This window comes from Mus caroli, chromosome 14 (genome assembly GCF_900094665.2).
Source record: "Mus caroli chromosome 14, CAROLI_EIJ_v1.1, whole genome shotgun sequence".
In the NCBI taxonomy this organism is placed as follows: domain Eukaryota; kingdom Metazoa; phylum Chordata; class Mammalia; order Rodentia; family Muridae; genus Mus; species Mus caroli.
Window position 1 is genome coordinate 61,532,244 of NC_034583.1, and position 17,231 is coordinate 61,549,474.

At 46.9% G+C, this 17,231-nt stretch overlaps 2 protein-coding genes and 1 long non-coding RNA gene across 5 annotated transcripts in view; 1 reads left to right on the plus strand and 2 right to left on the minus strand.

Annotated features, from left to right (window-relative positions):
• Window positions 1-516, minus strand: part of Piwil2 (piwi like RNA-mediated gene silencing 2) — a 57,396-nt gene extending 56,880 nt beyond the window's left edge. Inside the window, exon 1 of one of the 2 annotated variants that reach the window (XM_021182116.1) lies at window positions 461-516. The gene's annotated coding sequence lies outside the window, so the exon portion shown is untranslated. Of the gene's footprint in view, window positions 1-110; window positions 277-460 lie in introns of those variants that run through there. The other variant, XM_021182115.2, reaches the window with a different exon arrangement.
• Window positions 517-8,716: 8,200 nt separating this feature from the next.
• Window positions 8,717-14,747, minus strand: Polr3d (RNA polymerase III subunit D). Of its 2 annotated transcripts, none has more exons than XM_021181858.2 (9): window positions 14,648-14,747; window positions 14,267-14,436; window positions 13,664-13,707; window positions 12,625-12,776; window positions 12,358-12,482; window positions 11,921-12,089; window positions 11,343-11,608; window positions 11,047-11,199; window positions 8,717-10,909 (listed from the first exon to the last, which is right to left on the minus strand). In XM_021181858.2, the coding sequence occupies exons 2-9, from the start codon at window positions 14,429-14,431 to the stop codon at window positions 10,787-10,789; spliced, it is 1,197 nt and encodes a 398-aa protein (XP_021037517.1). In that variant the 5' UTR covers window positions 14,432-14,436; window positions 14,648-14,747; the 3' UTR covers window positions 8,717-10,786. The 2 variants fall into 2 exon arrangements, with proteins under 2 accessions (XP_021037517.1, XP_021037519.1); XM_021181860.2 differs by having other exon boundaries at window positions 14,621-14,693.
• A 3-nt stretch (window positions 14,748-14,750) lies between these two features.
• Window positions 14,751-17,231, plus strand: part of LOC115029240 — an 11,584-nt gene continuing 9,103 nt past the window's right edge. Inside the window, exon 1 of the long non-coding RNA XR_003834811.1 lies at window positions 14,751-14,975. This is a non-coding gene — a long non-coding RNA (uncharacterized LOC115029240). The remainder of the gene's footprint in view (window positions 14,976-17,231) is intronic.

The window sequence follows — 17,231 nt, forward strand, 5'->3', positions numbered from 1 at the left end:
TCTCCAGGTCTCCATGTGTGCCCTCTGGGCAGAGGCACTAGGCCTCAGGCCTAACCTGAGACCAAGTCCGTCAAAGCAAATCCCACCCAAGGTCGGCGACAGCAAAGTACCTTTCCACCAAGTGGACTGTGCCGGAGCCTTGCCTAGATTTCTTTTTAGGTCTGGTGCCACTGAGTCCCGACGCGAGCGCTCCCTCTCTCGCTCTCTCCTGGAGTCACCTCCTTTCCCTCCTATTCCAGCCCCTGCGTTCCTCCCACACACTCGGCCTGGAATAACGAATTCCAGTCCACCCTGACCCCGCCCAGGCCACCTCGTGCCCGTGGGGGAGGGGCGTGGGGCAGATGCCAACCCAAAAGGGTGGGAGAGCCCTGGCTGAGAGCGCCCCCCGCTCGCCACCAGGAGCCGGAACTTTTTAAAAACAACCCTCCTAGCCGTCCACACCTGAGTCTCGCCCTCTTACCTGGCCTAGGGTCGTCAGGGCCCTGAAGCCCCCTGTCTAGGCAGAACACAGCCTCATCTGCCTCTTGGAATGAACCACGTGCCCCAAGTCCTGATTTCCGGATCTCCCTAGCTCAAGGGCTCAGCTCATTGGCCAAACAACCTGCCACTCAAAAGAGTCCCTCACCTCATTGGCTCACCCTTTCGGGCAGTCTAGCTATGTGGAGGCTGCTCTCGAACAGGTGGCACGCCTTTAATCCCAGCACTCGGGAGGCAGAGGCAGGCAGATTTCTGAGTTCGAGGCCAGCCTGGTCTACAAAGTGAGTGAGTTCCAGGGCAGCCAGGGCTACACAGAGAAACCCTGTCTCGAAAAACAAAAAAACAACAAAAAACAAAACAAAACAAAACAAAAAAAAAACACCACCACCACCAACAAAAGAAGTTATGGGAGTCGTTTTAAAGTGAGTTTGAAGGCATAGGGGTTGCCCTGGATCCCTTTCAATGGGCTGCTCCTGTAAACAGTTTAGCTAATATGTTCATCCTGATAGTGAGCTGCTCTGCCCTCCCAGGTTAAAGGCCCTAAGGTGCAATTGGTAAATAACATCATGAACAAGAAGCAAGTTGGGGAGGAAAGGATTTATTTAGCTTACATTTCCACATTGCTTTTCATCACCAAAGGAGGTCAGGACGGAACTCAAGCAGGTCAGGAAGCAGGAGCTGATGCAGAGACCATGGAGAGATATTACTTACTGGTTTGCTTTCTTATAGCTGGTTACTCAGCTTGCTTTCTTATAGCACCCAGGAGTACCATCCCAGGGATGGCACCACCCAAAATGGGTTGGGCCCTCCCTGCTTGATCACTGAGAAAATTCCTTACAGCTGGATCTCATAGAGGCATTTCCTCAAGGGAGGCTCCTTTCTCTGAGATAACTCTAGCTTGTGTCAAGTTGACACACAAAACCAGCCAGTACAATTGACTCCCAGTCAACTTGACACACAAACACATCACTTTAAGCCTCAACCCTTACTTTATTCATCACCAAGATCTAAATAACTTTAAGAGTCCCACAGTCTTTACAAGTTCTTACATGTTAAAATTTCAGTCCCTTTAAAATATCTAATCTCTTTTGAGATTCCAAGTTTACAATTCAAAGTCTTTTAATTGTGGGCTCCACTAAAATACTTTCTTACTTCAAGAGGGAAAAATATCAGAGCACAGTCACAATCAAAAGCAAAATCAAGGGCTGGAAAGATGGCTCAGTGGTTAAGAGCACTGACTGCTCTTCCAGAGGTCCTGAGTTCAAATCTCAGCAAACTCATGGTGGCTCACAACCATCCATAATGAGATCTGACACCCTCTTCTGGTCCGTCTGAAGACAACAACAGCGTACTTACATATAATAAATAAATAAACATTTAAAAAAAAAAAAAGCAAAATCAAACTCTGACCATCCAAGGACTGGGGTTGACTCGTGATCTTCTTGGACTCCTCCAAGGGCTTGGGTCACTTCTCCACCCCTGCCCCTTGTAGTACACATGTTGTCTCCTAGGCTCCAGCTGCCTGTGCTCCGCTGCTGCTGCTGTTGTTCTTAGTGGTCATCCCATGGTACTGGCATCACCAAAGCACTGCTGTCTTCTGCTGCAACTGGACTGCACTTTCACAAATAACCTCTTATAGACTCTTTTCATGGTGCCAAGCCTCAACTTCTCTACATGAACCCTTCAGACCGGGACCTTCAACTGCCACCGAGGCTGCACCTTCACCAATGGCCTCTCCTGGCCTCTCACAGTGCCAAGCATCAGGTGCTACCCCTTCATGTTTCAAAACCAATACCACCTGGGTGACTCTTACACTTTACCAAGTCTGGTTTCCAACTCAAGGTACAACCATGGGTGACTCTAGAACACAACTTCTCTATGCTCTCAGGAAACACCTCTCAGAAGATTCACCATAGTGATGCTGGTATCTTCTTAACCACTACTAATTTCTTAGCTCCAACTAACTAGCATCAATCATCCCAGTAATGCAAAAATTTCACTTTATTAGTTCTGATATCTTGCTAATCGCAGCTAATTCTTCAGCCCCAGCTAACCAAAACCACACAGTCAAAACAGCAACAGCCCTGATAAGTCTTTAATCTTCCCTCTGCACCGTTCTGAACATTGTCTTCCAAACTCCTACAGGACATCCCACAGAGCTCTTAACATCCCATGGTTCTTCTAGCCCAAAGTTCCAAAGTCCTTCTACAGTCCTCTCAAAACCATGGTCAGGCTGTCACAGGAATACCCCACTCCCAGTACCAGTTTGTCTTACTTAGGGTTTCTATTCCTGCACAAAACATCAGGACCAAGAAGCAAGTTAGGGAGGAAAGGATTTATTTAGCATATACTTCCACATTGCTGTTCATCACCAAAGGAAATCAGGACAAGAACTCACATAGGGCATAAACTAGGCAGGTGCTGATGCAGAGGCTGTGGAGGGTGTTGCTTACTAGATTGCTTCCCCTGGCTTGCTCAGCTTACTTTCTTATAGAACCCAGGAGTACCAGCCCAGGGACGGCACCACCTAAATGATCACCAATTGAGAAAATACAGCTGTATCTCATGGAGGCATTTCCTCAAGGGAGGCTCCTTTCTCTGTGATAACTCTAGCTTGTGTCAGTGTGTATAGGGGCCTCATTTCATATTAAAACTGTATCACTGAACTTTGACACCCTCTTGAGGCTACTAGCTCATTACTATGGGCACTTTCTCAGGCTCTGTTTTTTGATAACAGCATGCATCTGTTTTAGAGAGTGGAGCCATGGTCCCTGTTTCCCAATACTGCCCTAATGGTAGTTAAATGTTCTTCGTGAATTTTCAAAGGGATAGTCAACCAAATCAAAGGCACAGCTAGAAACTGTTTGGAGTTGAATTCTGGAGAGGCCATTTCCTTGATCCACAAAATCAGATATCTGTGTAGAGTGAGCAATGTTCGCTGGCAACTCTGAAAGACTGGAGAGATTACTATAATCAGAACTTGCCTTTGTTTGGCTGAAAATGTTTACAAAGTTGAAAAATGTGGTAAGATTATTTTCAGAAACTACAGTGAGTGGCCAAAGTCACCTCACTGGACTGGGACAGCAAGAACAGAACCTGAAAAAGCACCCACAAAAGTGAGTTAGCAGCCTCAAGGCTGTTAAAGGCTGGGTGATATTATGGTCTTAATATGAAATGAACCCGTAAAAGGTTCATTTGTTTCAAGGTTGTCAGCTGATAGTCCTTTGGAATTGGATCATAAAGGCTCTGATTTCATTAGTAACAGTAACATATGTTGATGAGTTCTTAACCCAATAGCCCTACTAGGAAGCTCCTGAGGCTCAGGAGGTAGAGCCTAGTGGGAGGAAGTTGGCCATTGAGGGTGTGTTGGAACTGGAAAGAAGTCTCAGCAATTACAGTTAAGAAGTTGTTGCTCTTGCGGGGGACTTAAGTTGGATTCCCACATGGTGTGTCACAACTGTCTGTAATGTCTGTTTCAAGAAGTCAGTAATCCTCTTCTGGACTCCCAAGTATTAGGCATATATATGGTGCACTTAAATGCATGCAGGCAAAATGCTCATACACAGAAAGTAAATATTTTTAAGAAGAAGAAGGAGGAGGAGGAGGAGGAAGAGAAGGAGAGGAGGAGGAAGGAGGAGGAAGTCGAAGAAAGAAGAAGAAGAAGAAGAAGAAGAAGAAGAAGAAGAAGAAGAAGAAGAAGAAGAAGAAGAAAGAATCCACCTAGTTCCTTTTTGGCTCTGCTTCGTAAGTGCACACCTCTGTTCCACTTCATCTTTCGCACTAAGCATCCAGAGACAATGGAGCCAGCTGTCCTGGACTGTGATCTTTAAGTTCCTTTTGATTGTTTCTACTGAATATGTTTTGTTTTGTTGTTGTTTTGTTTGTTTGTTGAGACAGTTAGCCCTGACTGTCCTGGAACTTATTCTGTAGACCAGGTTGGCCTGGAACTCAAAGGTCCACCTGTCTCAGCCTCTTAAATGCTGGGATTAAAGATGTGTGTCACCAACACTCAGCTTCTTCAGCAATGAAAGCTAACACAGAAAAACTCAAGAACCTTATGTTCTGCTGTGTCTCCCTTACCAAAACACACTTTATGTATTTGTGTGACACATAGATCTCGTGTATCCCAGACTGGCCTTGAGTTTGAGGTTAACCTTGAACTTCTGAACCTTCTACCTCCACCTCCAGAGTGCTAGGGTTATAAGCATGTACTATCACACTGTTTACGAAGTGCTGGGTCAAACCTGGGCTTTGAGAATGCAAGGTAAGTGTGAGTTATGTGCACAGCCCAACTCCCCCCAACCCCCAATTTTGTGTGTATGTGTGGTGGTAGTGATTGTTTAAGATAAAGTTGCATTGTATCCAAAACTAGCCTGGAACTCACTATGTATCCCAGGCTGACCTTCAACTTACAGCAACTCTCCTGCCTCAGTCTCCTGAGTGCTCAGATTACAGGTTGTGTGCTACCCTGCCTGGTTGACAGTTTTTTTTTAGAGGTGGCAGTTGGGTCTGTGCAGTAGCAACTTGCACATATGAAACATGGGTCCTGGGGCTGGAAGGATGGCTCAGCAGTTAAGGTCACTGACTGCTCTTCCAGATGTCATGAGTTCAATTCCCAGCAATCACATGGTGGTTCACAACCATCTGTAATGGGCTCTGACACCCTCTTCTACTGTGCCTGAAGACAGAGATGATGTACTCACATATATGAAATAAAGAAATCTTTAAAAAAGCAAAAAGAAACATGGACCCTTCACTTGATGCTCAATCTATGGTGATGGGTGTGCTACCATGTCTAGGTCACAATGAACCCAAGTAGCAAAGGTGACAACCTGGTTGGTACAGCTTCAGCCCATGCTCAGATGCTAGTTGGTTTCACTAGAGAAAGAACCCTCACTATGGTCAATCTAAGATCAACCCAGATGGGCCTCTCAGCTTTGTTTCCATGATTCGTGTGTCCAAAAAGGGAAATCTTTAACCTGCCAGTCTGTAGTTTTCCAAATGGCAGACCAAGTGGGTAGGCTAGTATCAACAGTCTGAGACAGTGCTATGAGAACAACTTTTGAGTTCTGTCCACTGAGTGGAGAAAACACATCCATTTTCCAATCCACACCTCTAGTGTGGTGGCCCTCGGGAGCAGAGCTGGTTTCAGCTTAGCAAACGTCAGTGAGCCAGGGTCTGGCATATAAGGGAACCTCTGTGAATTGGGAGTTTCATGAGACAGTGGCTTTGTTTGGGGCTGTGGAGCAGAGGATAAATTTTACCAAAGGGACAACTGCCTTCCCTCCTCCCAGTCCCCACACCTACAGAGCAGAATGCCAGGCCAGTGTACTCCAATATTGTGTGATATGATAGGTTGGTTGGGCTATTCACATATTACTAGATGTTGAATCAGTTAGGCCACCCCAGAAGGGGAATATCTGTCATGAAGCCTTGGCAGGTACAAGCTGGGACACCTTGTCAAGTGGTTTTTTTTTTTTTTTTTTTTTTTTTTTTTTTTTTTTTAGAAACTTTGTTTCTCTGTGTAGCCCTGGCTGTCCTGGCACTCAACTTTGTAGACCAGGCTGGCCTGGAACTCAGAAATCCACCTGCCTCTGCCTCCCGAGTGCTGGGATCAAAGGCGTGCGCCACCACGCCCGGCTAATTATTTTTTTTTATATATGTGTGTGCATATGTCATGGCACATGTGTGGAGGTTTGAGACAGAACCACAAAATTGGTTCTCTCTCCTTCTACCATGTAGTTAAGTCCCAGGAATTAAATTTAGGCTTTAGACTAGGCAAGAGGTACCTTTACCCACTGAAGCGCAGCACTGCCCTGACCCTAAGTGTTAAATTTTAATGAGAACCTAGAAGCAATCTTAAAGAGTTGTTTCCAAATGGATTATGTCAGCTGGGTGTGGTGGTACAATGCCTCTAATGCTAGCACTTTGAGGCAAAGTGAGGATGATCAGGAGTTCAAGGCCAGCTTCTTCTACATAACAAGTTCAAAGCAAGTCTGAGCTACATGAAATTCTGTTTCAAAAGACAAAGAAGAAAAAAAAAAAAAAAAGAAGTACTTCTTATTCTCATCAGAGAGGCAGCAAATCCCAACACCATCATAGAACCACCACCCTATGGAGGCTACCTGCCTTTAACCGTGCTATAGGCAGCAAAGGGCCAACCAAAGACTTAGTTCAGTTACTAACTGAACTGGTTGTGAGGTCCCAAGGATGCAAATACAATTCCCACCTGCCACAATCACTTTGCGATCATGAGCTCATATGGCACATTAAAGTAAAACACAATACACCTACAAGGCAAAGTCACAAGGGCCGAACCTGCTCAAAGCCCAACCCACAAGGTTGGCCTGATCCTTTCTTCTTTCTAGAAGAGGGAGGGGCATTTCAGTTGGACTGATTTTCTCACATATTTGTTTAGTATTGTAGGTGTTGACCAAAACACATGCGATTTGCACATTTCTTTATTCTTTTAACCACAACTTACTGCATCCATCATGTTCAAGGAACTATTTTATGTACTAAAATATAGTTCATGCCTAAGACTCACCTAAGACTCAGTCTATGGTCACAGACTATCAGTGGGAATCTCAGATAAGAAATGAAAGGATGACAAATGCTGTGGAGAGAAGGGAAACAGTGAAGAGGAGCAAAAAGCACCAGAGGGGTGAGTTTTAGATTTACCTGGCCCTGACTCTGTAACACAGGCTAGCCTCAAACTCATACCCGCTGGCTATAGCATCCTAAGTGCTGGCAACAAGCGGAGCACACTGCACCTGAGTTAGTTAATTTATGTAGAGTGGCCAGGGAATCTCAGAGAACTGAAGGATTTCAGAAGTAAGACCTAGAAACATCTGGATAAAGTTGAGTCTAGACCTGAGGGAAAGGACACGGGGTGGGGGAAGGGTGCAGCTTGCCCACTGTGACAGGGCAGCAAGGTCTGTGTGGCTGGGAAAAGATGCAGAAATCACAGAAGGGTTCTATGCTTTATAAAGCATAAACAACACATATTGGCTTAATAAAAGCTTGCTGGTCACACATGTCTCTTACTGGACTTATCTGATACTCAATAAAGTCTTTACATTCAGTCTAATTTAAAAGTAAAAGGGGAAGGGACAGGGACTAGAGAGATGGCTCAGATTAAGAGCACGTATTCTTGCAGCAGACCTGGTTTGGGTTCCCAGTATCCATGTGGTAGCTCCCAACCATCCATAACTGAAGTTCCAGGAAATCGAATGTCCTCTTTTAACCTCCAGACACCAGGCAAACACTTAGCACACACACATACATACAGGCAAATTACTCAAACACTCAAATCTTTTTATAAAAAAATAAAAGCAAACTAGAAAACTGGTTCAGTGGGTAAAAGTCCTTGGCTGCACTTGGTAACTTGAACCCCACATTCAAAGCAGCAGCAGAAACAAGAGATCCTGTATCAACAGGGCATAAAGTTGAGAGCTGACTCCTAAAAATTGATCTCCACATCTACGTACCCCCAACTCATGCAAAGTAACCATTTTAATTAAAAAAAAAACAACACTGTGCAAAAAGAGCTATGGTGATAACATTCTTCTGTTTAAAAAAAAATTAAGAAAAATAAACTGAGGGAAGACAAGTGACTTTTTTTTCTCTCCAAGGTTACTTGTGGAATTGAAGCCAATCCCAAGGCTGACTGAAGCCTACAGAGCCACTTTACACAAAGAAATGAACAAGTCTTTAGTTCTTTCTGTTTCTAACACAAAATACATACACACAGATGCAGGTAGTAATACATTTGCATTCATTTGCACCCTGTATCAACTGCCCCCCCTCCCGTTATTTGCACATATTTGTTGGTAGAAATGGATGCTTCCCTTCAGAGGCTCAGCCAGGAAAGCAGCCTGGTCTCACTTCCCAGCCTCCTACTGACAGCTCTCTAACTTGTGCATCTGGGACCTAGAGACAGGTGGTGAGAACTAACACAGTGGGAAGCTTTGCTGTACAGGCACTTCAGACCGTGAACGGAGGAGGCCATACACCATCTTCTTGGAAGACTCAAAGAACCCAAGGGTTGCCGGGCAGTGGATCCCAGCACTTGGGAGGCAGAGGCAGGCGGATTAATGAGTTCGAGGCCAGCCTGGTCTGCAAAGTGAGTTCCAGGACAGCCAGGGCTATACAGAGAAACCCTGTCTCAAAAAAACCAAAAACCAAAAAAAAAAAAAAAAAAACCAAAACAAAAAAAACCAACGGTCCATGGTTGGTGCATGCCTATAATTAAAGCACTCAGAGGGCCAAGGCAGGGTTGAAACTTTGAGGCCAGAATGAACTATGTAGAGATATTATCTCACTTAAATACAACAAAAACCCAAAAAACAAAAACAGCAAAAAAACACTTAAAAATCCCAAAGAACTATGGATTGCAAAATACCAAACATCTTCAGACCCAAGACCATTAGGTTACTCCAAAAAGAAAGGGGGGAAAACCAAGAAAAGCAGGAGGTTCTGGATGAGAACAGAGGATCCCACTGACACCCAAGCGCAGTCATCAGCTATTTAAAAGCACAAAGGGCAGGAGCCCAGAGCTCACCACAGCTCCTTAGAGCAGGCAGGATTTCCATGGTCTACACGGCATACACTCCCAGGGAGCCCCTTCCTCTCCTGTTCTTGATGAACTAGACAAATACCACCACCTGACAGAGCGAGTGTGAGCTTTTGGTTCCAAGACAATGCAGTTACTATTCCATCTCTTCCCGGTAGCTGGTTAGGTAGCCCAAGAGGCTCTGCAGGAAAGGCCCCGGTGGTGCTCAATAAACCACAGACCAGAGGAGAAAGGGAAGAGAGATTACAAGAAGTACCTAACTGATCCAGAGCCAGCTGGCAGTCAGTACTGAGTCTGGGCTTCATCCCTGTAGATGCTAATGCTGGGAGTGTCTTTGCTCCAACATGAAAATGTCTCAGCCCTGCTGACAAGCAAGCAGATGTTCTCCCAGGCAGCACAGGCAGCACAATGACCCCAGCGAAGGAAGCAGGGGAGGCAGCATAGGCATGGCAGTGGGAAGCAGGCATGACAGGCTGACCTGGTGACGCTAGGAGGCAGAAGAGAACAGCTCAAACACCAAGCCTCTAAGTGCCAACCCCAATCTCACCAAGGCAGCTTTGCTCTTTTAAGCACCATTGGATGAGGTGTAGTGAGAATTCTGGCCAGATGTTTCTCTTGACCCATATCTTTATGGGAGTTAGTCTACGAGACACTTTCTGCAGGAGAGGGTGCAGAGTAAGCAGTCCTCCTACCACATCACCTAAAGGCCCCTGCAGGGTGCCTTAAGGCTCCTCCAACTTCTTCTAACAGAAACTCCAAGGGGAAGCAAGTGGCTAAGACAGCAGGGGATAGAAGCTACAGAAGAGCTGACATGGACATTCATTCACTCCATCAGCCCAGGGTGGGATGGGTGCAGAGTAAGGATGAAGGAGAGCTGGGGCTTATGGCTCAGTGGTAGGGCACTTGCCTAGCATGCTCCAGGTCTCAGGCTCAGCACTGAAAAGAGTTAAAAATTAAAAAACAATGGAGTCACAAAAGTAGGGACGTGAGCAGAACCACTTACTTCTTCCGAGTATAAAGTTCATTTATTTGGAAATAGACTCAAAGGAAAGGAAAACTAACATTTATTGAGCGCCTATAGTTATGTACACATGTATATATATATATATATATACACATATATATATATATACACATATATGTGTATGCATGTGTATACATACACACACCCCTTATATAATGTATATCCAGTCTTGTGCAAGGAGTTCCCATCTACAACATTCCCTGTGCTGCTCACACCAACCCTGCGAGGTAGGTATTGTCCTCATGTTTGTCGGGTGAGGAATATGAGGCTCAGAAAGATTAGATAGTTTAAGGACACAGAGCTAGAAACCAGGGAGCTGGGGCTGAGTTTTAAGCCTTCAGTTCCTTCACATCCCTGTTCTTTCTTACCTGCCTGAGCCCCTTCCCTTCCTATCCCCGTAGCCCACGGCTCCCCAAAAAGAAACCTGCCCCATCCTACTCTGGGAGAATGCAGTCAGTTGAGGATTAAGACATAAATAAAAAATAAATAGCAGGGTCACGTTCCCAGAGGTGAGGATGTGCCTTCCATACCCAGACCGTGTGAGGTCCCATTCACAGCTGGGGTGAGGGGCAGCATGGCCCTAGTCGGGGGAAACTGGGACTACAGCCAAAGGCTGCAACGGGTGGGCTAAAGAGGCCCTTCTGGGCTGCATGTATTTGAGAACATGTGCGGTCGTGGGCACAGTCACCGTGCTCCTCCATCTGTCCATTTCACCGGTGTTTGTGGTCCAAGAGAGATTCAAAATCAGGAGAACATACAAGTTTGTGCTTCACATGTCCCAGGACTGTCATCTCCCCTGTTCTGCTGTCTCCGAGGCCCACAGACACCAGTTCCTGCCATTCAACAGAGACATCAGTGAGAAGCACACACCCACATCTAGTCCTCAGTGCAGTGACCCAGAAGCTCCTCCACCTCAGCACAGGCTGTTTAATATTTCCCTAAGCCTCTCCCTGGCCCATCGGGGTCGTACCTGCAGGAAAGAACAGGTCGTTCCCATGGTCACATCCAGAGTCACCTTGCCCAGGAGGAGTTGCACCTTCCCTGACTTACGGATGAGCAGTTTGCCCACTTGACCCTCTGTCAGGTCAGCCAAGGTACAAGCATTCTCCGCTAGCCTGGCTTCCTGGGGAGAGAAGCCACAGGTGGTTACTAGGCAACAGCTTTCATGAATGACTCCATTTCTGTTTCCCAGGGAGAACTGCAGCAGCAGCAGAAATCCTGGAGCTATCAGCCTAGAATTTCCCCAGACCTCGCTCTTGAGCATACCCGGTCTTTTTCCTGCTTTATGACTACCATCTGTCCATCCTCGCCCTGAACCTCCGTCTTGACAGGCTTGATGTCCTGAGTGGGTGGCTGCCCGGGGAGGGTGTCAGGCAGCTGAAGGAACAGCAGCTCCTCATCCTTCATGAGGCTCAATTCTCTGAGCAGCTCTGCCACCGACACGTCCTTTGGGAGGCCAGGAGTCTTCCGGGCTGCTCTTGGAGGGGCTTTCACCTTGGCCTCCTCTTCCTCATCTCGTGGCTCCTCTTTCACTGCCCAAAGTGAGAAAGAGCAAACAACAGCAAGTATAAGTAGCCCTACCCACTAAGTCAATTCTCTATTCCCAATCCTTCATATCCGTGGGCTCCACTGTTGCTGAGCCAGAAGTTACATAGAGGAACAGCAAAGAAATTCAAGAGCGACTTCTCTGAGGCCGGGCGTACTGGCACACAGACATGTGGTCTGAGGCAGAAACTTATGTCTTGATTCTGTGCCTGTACTTTTGAGTGGGAAGGGGAAGGAGACACTGCTGAGGGCTTCTGGGGAGAGCTAGGGAAGAAGGGAAGTTGGCTGACACAGGTTACCTTTTACAGCAGGCACGTCCACCTCCATGTCTTCTTCCTTGGGGCCAGCCGAAAAAGGCTTAGCCTCTGGCTCTTCACTCTCCTCCTTAAAAAGCCACCCTGAATGAGCCAGTGGCAGCTGCACTGGCATGTTTCGTGTGTCGTTCTTTAGCCCCGGGTCATCGATGAACTGCCAAAGAGTTGGGGGGTGGGGATCACATGAAATGTCAGCACGTGTGCTTACATCACAGCCCATTTTGGGACTTGTTCCTCTCTCTTTTCTTTGCATATATGTACATCTCACACACGGAGGCAAGCACTCTCTCCACTGAGCTGCACCCCCAGCCCCTCTTTAGTGCTCCTGTAGCCAAAAGCTTGAACATGTCCCTGGCCTGGCTCCCTCAAAGCCCTCTTTAGCAGCTACAAAGGAACCTGTCCCCTAGACTCCTGGCACCTACGTCATCCTTCTCCAGCATGCGCAGGATTTGCTTGGTCTCTTCGTCCGTTTCTCTCTTCTCTTTTTTGATGTTGATGATATGAGAAGGTCCCATGTCGGACATATCCACGGTCTTATCCCAGTTCCCTGCGGAAAATCATGCTGTTCACTAGGGTTCAATAAGGAAGACTGCCCACAGCGAGGAAAGCCAAACTTGGAATGGAGACTCCCACGCTCTGCCTTCTCAGGCAGTCTGAACGGCAATCCAGACCAGATCCCTTCCTGGTACCTTTTTTTTTCATCATTTCTGCTGGACCCTGCTCGAAGATAGAATGGGACTGGATCACTTCCGGGCGGCCACGTCCCCGTCCGTGACCCTCACGCTGGCGGTCCCTGTCCCGTTCACGCTTTTCCTTCTTCATAGTTACTTCTTCTTTTGGCCTGGGAATGAGGACAGACAAAAGGGTCTGCCTCAGGAAATGGAGCCTCCTCGCCTGCCCCTTTCAGCCCGCTGAGCAGAGCTTGTGAGCCAGTAAGTACACTACGAGAATCGGCACCCAGCCCTTCGCTATACCTTTGACATCTCCCATAAAGCACGGCCCTTAATTTCCTTTTACTTTACTGTCTTGTCAAAATGTGGGCTTTTTGTTTTGTTTGTTGGTTTTTTTTAACCCCCTAAAAGTAGAAAGGCTGGAGAGCAGAGGAACTTAAGGCAAAATATGGAGAGTTCAGCCCCACCTCGGCAGAAACAGACGGTAGCTGAAACTGTAAGAGATGGAGCCTACTGGGTGGTTGCCCAGCTCCTGAAGGAGAATAGAAACTCAGCCCTTTCCTCTCCTTAATTTCCTTCTTCCCTCGGGTATTCTGACTGCATTCATTGCCATACCATCCACCCAAAAGCAAGAACCACCTGATCATGGACTAAAATCTCCAAAACAAAATGTCCCTTTCTGTAAGTCAATTATCTCAGCTATTTATTACAGAAAACAAAACAAAACAAAAAGACCCTCTAATGCAAAGTGCCCTGGAGCTAAGCGTGGAGTTGCATACACATCTCAATCCCAGCGCTCAGGACACAGGTCTGAGAGGCAAGCACATCTCTGGGAGTTCTAGGCCAGCAACCTACATAGTGAGTTCCAGGACATGCAAGGCCATGTAGCGAGACACTGTCTCAAAAAGAAACATGCCCCTACATAACTTGGGATTGAAGGATGAGAACCACTGGTGAATAAGCTAATAGCGTAAGTTAAAATCTCTAGGCCACACAACCTAATTATGTCCCCAAATTCAGAGCTAACCGGGGTGAGTAGTGTCCATTCATTACTTACTCTTCTTTGATCTTCCGACTGATGATATTTGGGGTGAAGGTTTTCTGAAAAGTAAAACACAGTACTATATTTTCAATATCCGACAGTCCTGGGATGGCTTAGAGAGACAGGTAGACTATCATCAGTAGCCCCCAAGGCAAAGCTAAAATGTTTTATCCTGTGTTTGCTATTCCTTTTCAGAGCTACTCGTTACAGAGTTACATCTACTGTTACACACATAACAGGAGGGGACAAAGAGCAGTTACCGGCATGCCTAACATTCATCACATACTAGATTATTAGTTTTCAATACTGACATCCACAGAGTTATGAACACTCAAAATTGTAAGTAAAGCAATTTTGTCTGGCTTTCAAGGGATTTTGTAAGGAGCCCAGAACATAATAAGCACTTCCGGATGTCTTGAATCAACTAGGTTCACTGTCTTTTAATTGCCTAGGAGACCCTGTCAGTGTCCTGTATCAGCACCTAGGCTTGCAGGTCTCTCTAAAGGCTGACATCCCACCAGGGGCCCAAGGCCGTGCATGAATGAACATCACCAGTTGCCTCCCTACGGCCTGGAACTCAGGGTATTTGGGTTTCTATACAAATGCGCTCGCAGGTACCTTCTTGACTCCGCCAAGGGTGAGGTCCCGGGAGCGGATGGAGGGAAGGCGACCCGGCGTAAGCGGGGGTGCGGGCCGCCGGCCGATCAGCCCCCGGCCCCCAGAGAGAAGGGGTCGCGGCCCTCCAGGATTGCTGGGCTCGCCCGCCGCGTTTCCTTCCGACATGGTTCCTGGAAGAAAGTAGGCAACAAAGTGACTCCAAGGGCTGGACGCGAGGACCCTGGGCGGAACCGCACCCACGTGGCCTCCCGCCCCCCGCCCTGCGTCGCTCTCGCTGCAGCTCAGCTCCTCCCCGTCCCACGTGGCGAGGCTTCCCGGAGCGCCCCGCCCCTAGCCTTGGACTCCGTCACCTACCCTTTCCCCGGGGACTGCGTGACGCACCTGCGTGGAGGCTCTGCGCCGAGTATCACAACCTCATCTCCGACGAGAGCAACCACAGGCCGCGGAGCTCCGGGCAGGGCGGAAGTCTGCGTGGCAAGGACCGGGCGCTGCCATCTTACCCTGGGGCGGAAGTGACATCAAGGGGGCGTGATCTGACCATAGTATTTATCCGACGGTGCCTCGCCGCCCTCCGCCTTCTCTTCCCGGTTCTTCCCGGAGTCGGGAAAAGCTGGGTTGAGAGGGCGAAAAAGGATGTGGGGGATGGACTGTGAGCTGTGCCGGGGTGTGACTCGTGGGGGCGTGTCTCGGCCCCTGGCAGGGAGTAGAGGTGCGGTCCTCGGGGTCCGGGGTGGAGGGGCTCCAAGGTCGCCTACCTGCTGTATGTGGAGTCCACACTGCGCAGCCTATGGGAGCAGTGGGGTCGCCGCTCGGGATGGGGCTCCGGACATAGGGAGCTTAGAACCCAGAGGCCGAGGCTGGCAGCAGCCTCCCTGCGTTGACCTTGGCGTGGTCATTGCACCTTCGGGCTCGACCCTTTGCTCGCGTGCGCCTTCCCTTGCCGGTCCCTGGAGTCTTGGGGTGTCACCCTTAACGCAGTTTGGACAGAGCAGCCAATAGCTCTTCTCACCTACCTGGGCCCATGACTGCTTAGTCAAATCTGGGAAGCCTTTGGAACTGAAGTTTACTCTTCAACTGGAAGGGTTTTTGTTTTTTGTTTTTTTGGTTTTTTTTTTTTTTTTTTTTTTTTTTTTTTTTTTGGTTGGGAGGCGGGGGTATTTTTAAGACAACCCTGCTCTGTAACCCTATCTAGTCTGGAACTTAAGTAGACCAGGCTGGCCTCGAATTTGCAGCAGTCCTGTCTCTTCACTCATCCCTCAGTTGTAGGGATTACAGATGTGCACCACCAATCCCAGCTGAAAAATTTTTTTATTGTAATGGATGGTTGCAATCTAATCTGGGGGGGGGGGAGTCATTTAATGTTACACCACAGCGACCCCAATACAAATAAAAAAGGTATGTAATTCTAGGGAAGGAACCAATATGCTGGAATTCCATAGGCTGCTAGCATTAAAATATTTGTGATGTACTGTAATATTGTGCCACACAATACTGTATTCTTTGTCGGAGACAAATGACCAATGGGAGGATATATATGTGCATATTTATATGTATATATCGTAATTTGTTTCCTTAATGGGGCACTTAATTTAAATAGGTGTATTGTTAGAAATAGCTAGTGTACATTTGATACATCTAACCTTTTTGTTTTCTTGTAGATTATATCCCTGGGAAAGAGTTTCAGAAAATGTACATATTAAAAGTAAACTTTGCTGGGCAGTGGCACATGCCTTTAATCCCAGCACTCGGGAGGCAGAGGCAGGTGGATTTCTGAGTTTGAGGCCAGCCTGGTCTACAGAGTGAGTTCCAGGACAGCCAGGGCTACACAGAGAAACCCTGTCTCGAAAAACCAAAATAAATAAGTAAAATAAAATAATAAATAAATAAACTTCATTTTGATGTCATACATATGCAGTTATTAAAAAAAAAAGGAAAAATTGTGTGACAAGCTAGGCATGTTGGTGCATGCCTATAAACCCAGAACTTGGGAGGAAAGAGCAGACAGGTCTCTGAGTTTACACCAGCTTGGACTACAAAGTGAGACACTGATGGTGATGATGATGATGATGATAATGATTCAGCAGAGCCCCAATTCTGTTTACTTTGTTTTCCGAAATAGTAAGATCTAGCACTTATATCAAAGCCAGAATATTGACATTTTTGCAGTCATGGTACAAGACATTTCAGCATGACAGGAATCCCTGAAGCCGCCCTTTCAGATACAGCCTCCCTTACTGCTGAGCCTTCTCTTCCTCCCACTCCTCCCCCCACTAATCTGTTCTCCGTTTCTAAACTGTTGTTATTTCAAAAGTATTCTAAAGATGGACTCATATGGTATGTGACTTGAATTGTTGTTGAAGAGACGGAGTCATCTTGTTATATACCTCTAGTTGACCTGAAACTCACCGTAGAGACAAGACTTGACTTCAAACACTCAGGAAAGTGTCTGCCTCGGCAGTGCTAGGATTGAGGGAATGTGCCCTCGTGCCCAGCTTCTGTGGCTACTTTTTTTAAAATTTATTTAATTTATTTTAGATTTTATTTATTTCATGTATATGACGAGTACACTATAGCTTTCTTCAGACACACCAGAAGAGGGCATCAGATCTCATTACAGATGGTTGTAAGCCACCATGTGGTTGCTGGGATTTGAACTCAGGACCTTTGGAAGAGCAGTCCGTGCTCTTATCTCTCCAGCCCTTGTGGCTACTCTTTTTTTTTTTTTTTAATATTTTTATTACATATTTTCCTCAATTACATTTCCAATGCTATCCCAAAAGTCCCCCATAGCGCCCCCCACTTCCCTACCCACCCATTCCCATTCTTTTGGCCCTGGCATTCCCCTATATTGGGGCATATAAAGTTTGCAAGTCCAATGGGCCTCTCTTTCCATTGATGGCCGACTAGGCCATCTTTCGATACATATGCAGCTACTGCTTGTGGACGTTGTACATCGTGGTGCGNA